General features: G+C 32.7%; 1 protein-coding gene across 1 annotated transcript; it reads right to left on the bottom strand.

Moving 5' to 3' along the window:
• Positions 1-226: 226 nt before the first annotated feature.
• Positions 227-3,373, bottom strand: LOC139839729 (protein NRT1/ PTR FAMILY 1.2-like). The gene is made up of 4 exons (XM_071829871.1): positions 2,893-3,373; positions 2,500-2,717; positions 1,816-2,369; positions 227-1,186 (listed from the first exon to the last, which is right to left on the bottom strand). The coding sequence occupies exons 1-4, from the start codon at positions 2,984-2,986 to the stop codon at positions 313-315; spliced, it is 1,740 nt and encodes a 579-aa protein (XP_071685972.1). The 5' UTR covers positions 2,987-3,373; the 3' UTR covers positions 227-312.
• Between the last annotated feature and the right edge of the window lie 1,036 nt (positions 3,374-4,409).

Below are 4,409 nucleotides of genomic sequence, written 5' to 3'. Positions count from 1 at the left end.
TTTTCATGTTATCAATGCGGTTTTTGTTTGACTGGTTTGTAGTTTTTTCGGAATGTTAGGGAGACTCGATTATAGATATTTTTTGTTTAGACGGTTGCTTCCTAGGTGTGAGCTTCTCCGTTATCCCCAAGTCCTTTTGTATTCCCTGTTGAGAGTGTTTATGACCTTGTTTTTATATGGGTATTCGTTATTTTCGGAAAAAAGGGGTATATGATTACATAGCCTATTATTAATATTAATATAATCATTGTAAACTTGTACATATACATCTACATAATGTTGACCATTAGTCAACTCCTTAAACTTCTGATCCTAACTTATTGACACCTCATCTTCAGCCAAATTTTGAACACTTTCACCTTTTACTACCATTCTATCAGCACAAGGACCATAAGCCCAACTGCATACAACATAATACAAAAAATTTATACAACTTATTATACCAAGAAGCCAATAATAGTTATCATAATGACCCTTATTTATATTTGTTGAAATCCAACTCTCTTTACCACCCCCTTTAGTAAGACCATCCACAGTACTTAGTATAAAACTAGCCAATAAGCTTCCAAAACCGGCCCCAAGCAAATAAAGCGAAGCTGCAATGCTCGACATACTCTTCGGGAACTCAGTATAATAAAACTCGGTTTGACCGATAATATTCAAAGCATCGGCTAACCCATTAAGTACATGTTGCGGAACAAGCCACATAGCTGACATGTTAACTACCGCTTGAGAATTATTCAAAAACCCTTCTTCGATTGCTTTACTTTTTCGCGTGTGTTCTATGATTCCCGACATCACCATTGCCATTATTGAGAAAACGAGGCCCGCGCCCATTCTAAATTTTACGTTGATATACGCGGGTTTACATTTAACTTTTGATAATAACGGGAGGATGACTCGGTCGTATAGTATGACCCAAACCATTACGGTTACGATTGTGAAGAAAGAAAACGAGCCAGCTGGAATTTCGAAGCCTTTAGTGATGTGTCTGTCCATGCTTTTTGCTTGCAGAACTGGAAATGTAACTTGGTTCATGTTCACACACAACATTATACAAGAAGACCATAAGGGTACGACTCTTATAAGCGCCTTTAGCTCTTCTACTTGTTCGACAGTGCAAATGCTCCATGGATCTTTGCTTGTATCTTCTGGTTTTATAAGGATGCAAGCTTTATTTAAGAACCTAAATGAAAAGAAGAAAAATGGAGTTCATAAACAGTTGCTCAACAGCCTGTTGATAGATATAGTTACCCTAACTAAAATATACAGGTGTAAAATGGGCGATTCAGGTGGGGTTGGGTAACGGGTCACAACTGTATAAGTCAATTAAAAACACTTTTTTTTTTTCTTCCAAAAACTATCAATTTCTTTTAATAAAATTAATGCCCGTTGATTGATATATCGACCCACATTTATTATAAAACCACCGTAACTATGCATTAACACGTTGTGCAGCACATGTTAATGCATATTCAATTCATGGTGATATATCACCACCCATAATTTAAATGAGTGTGTCATATATGAATACAAATGTTATATTATTTCAAAAATAATATAATATTTTTAGTAAAATTATTCCGGAGATTTTTATTCGATAGAAAACTTATTCAAACTTTTGACCTGCTTCATTGTAAGTCAACTTTAATCTGTTTGACCTTCTTCCCCTTTCAGTAAAATGATTTGGTATGACCTCTTAGAAATATAGTACAACCTATATCGACCCATTTAAGAAGTGAATGGGTCAAGATTGCTACCTCTACTAGACTACCAGAAAACAACGACATGTAGGCACAGAAAAGTTTTCACTACCTTAATCTCTCTGTAGGTACAGTAACCGTTGCATTCTTCTTGATATACCATGCTTTATCACTTGAATCGGATAATGTTAACTTCCTATTTTTCCAAGTCACTGATATTACTTGACAAAAGCTCGTAAATAAACTTTTCTCGACCTTTATATTGTAATACAAAGGATAAGCAACAACGAAACATAGTGTAGAAACGATCATAAGAATAACCGGGACCCCAAAACCGACCCTCCATCCATGATGATCTTGAATATAAACAATACCGGTAAATGCAATCAAGACGGCAACAATGGCTGATGCATAATACCACCCAAAGAAGCTTTCTAGTAACCTTTCCCTTTTTGGGTTATCCTTGTTGGAGTCTATTTGATCCGCCCCAAATGCTAACGAACACGGCCGTACACCACCAGCTCCGATAGACATCAAAGCAAAGGCTGAATAGAGGAGGGTGTATTGAATGGTTGTCGGTGCTTCGCACGATTTAGGTACCCGTATATCACAATGGGCAGGTTTTGAATTTCGGATCATTGTTGTTAACCATAGAAGGATCATCCCCTATAAGCACAATTAAAGAAATGTTTTTTCTAATTGAGTCAACTCAAGTAAATGGGTTGAAATTGCCACCTCTAGTTTAAATATAGAGACATTTTGTATAAAAATTAAATTTAAAATAGTTGCTTCATACCATAACACTGAAGATAGAACCAAGAAAAATGGTCAGGAAGCGGCCAAGAAGTGAATCGGAAAGAAAGGCACCGATGATTGGCAAGAAATTTGTAGCGGCAGACCAAATTAAGAGAACATTGGTGCCCTGCGCGACGCTCATATGGTAATCCGAGAGCAAGTATACAATCATGTTTGGAAGTAGCCCAAAACTTGCAACTTTCTCAAATGATTCATTTGCTGTTTGCCACAAAGTTACAAAACTATAAACTATGTGGATTCCAAAAAAAATTAAAAACAAAAAAACTGTAGAAAATGAATCATATAATTCACCAATATGTCATCTAGTATATAAAGCTATGAGCTTTATTAAAAAAAAAACATATAATCTAACAAAATTGACATCATTAAATACCTAAGATGAATGGCATGGTTATTAAACCACCCTTTTGTTTGTTTGATTTCTTCACTTCTATCATTGCACATTCTTCTTCCAAAGGAACCTCCATTTGTCTTTCTTGTACTAAATCCAACTGCTTTAATGGGTCAAAATTTGCTCTATAATTTATTCTTTAAAACTAATAAGTTACTGCCTTAAAATTGTCTAAATCTGCACAATAGGTGATGTTTTTATGAAAGTTTGACCATAAACATGTGGATGCAAGTGCTCATAAATCAAGTGGACAATTGCATTTCTTATCTATAGCAAGACACTTGTGGTACTTGAAACTTATAACCTTGACATCAAAAATAAGTATTTCTCTTACATACGAAGTTGCTCGAGTTCATATAGACAGTTAACATGGGACCCGGATAACATAAACGACACGGGATTGGACGGCAATGAGAACTGAAATATGTTTTATATGTGTTTGGATTTTGAGATCTGACAAAACTAATGGCCTTGGTCTTGGCTTACACACTTTTGTAATATTGTAACGATTGCTTTTTATATTTAACTAGTGAAATGACCCGTGAAATCACGGGTTTGTTTAAACGAAACAATTTAATGACATGTTTTAGGTATTTTTTTTTTGAAAGGCAAACACACACACCCATACACAAATTTAAACACGAATATATACATGCCTACCCCGGGACTCGAACCCCCAACCTATAGGTTGAAGGGGTCACCTCAATACCGCTAGACCAATGGCTCTTTAATCATGTTTTAGGTATTAAGTGAATGTAAATGTTAAACTCATTTATTTTAATGACCCGTTTGACTAAGAACCTTGTCGTTATTTTTACAAATATATAGAGACATGTATTTTCGCATACATATGTAACGTAATTAATTTCGTAAAAAGAATCCATATTTGAATATTAATAATATAATAATTATAATTATAATTATTTTATTAAAAGTATATCACAATAATAATAAAGTTCGCTCAATATTTATATTTATATTAATAATAATAATAATAATAATAATAATAATAATAATAATAATTAATAATAATAAATGTCTTTTAATTTTTTTTTAGAAAATTAAAATTACAATTTAGGAGAGATTAATATTTCTTTTTGTAAAGATTTCGTATTATTTTTTAATTAAATTTTAAATTAATATATAATTATGACATCATCATTATGAAAAGTAAAGAGTAATTAGCGTAATGATGACATCATCATTTTAGAGCTTTATATGACTATATAGATATAGATATAGAATAAATATCTATCTATATCCATCTATCTTTATATGTATATATTTTATATTCTACATACGGAGTATACTCTTAATTGAAATTAGATATCTAGTCCCACTACTTATCCAAAGAAGAGACGAGAGTAAACTATCTAAAAAGAAACTTTTCTCATTCTTCAAATAAACCTAAATTTGCACATGTTTAGTATACTTTTTTTTATCGATATGTTAATTCAGTGTATATACGGAATTTATTTATAATGTGTTTAGTATTGATT

Source organism: Rutidosis leptorrhynchoides, chromosome 4, assembly GCF_046630445.1.
Source record: "Rutidosis leptorrhynchoides isolate AG116_Rl617_1_P2 chromosome 4, CSIRO_AGI_Rlap_v1, whole genome shotgun sequence".
Lineage (NCBI taxonomy): Eukaryota > Viridiplantae > Streptophyta > Magnoliopsida > Asterales > Asteraceae > Rutidosis > Rutidosis leptorrhynchoides.
The sequence above is the reverse complement of the archived record's forward strand: the minus strand, read 5'-3'. Positions and strand labels throughout refer to the sequence as shown.

What these genes read in the sequence shown, in the direction of transcription:
- LOC139839729 (XM_071829871.1), bottom strand. Translation starts at nt 2,986, where the DNA reads ATGGAGGTTCCTTTGGAAGAAGAATGTGCAATGATAGAAGTGAAGAAA. An exon ending in AACCATGCCATTCATCTTAG is followed by an intron (nt 2,718 to 2,892) that starts GTATTTAATGAT and finishes TGTGGCAAACAG; the next exon opens with CAAATGAATCATTTGAGAAA. An exon ending in GTTCTATCTTCAGTGTTATG is followed by an intron (nt 2,370 to 2,499) that starts GTATGAAGCAAC and finishes TTGTGCTTATAG; the next exon opens with GGGATGATCCTTCTATGGTT.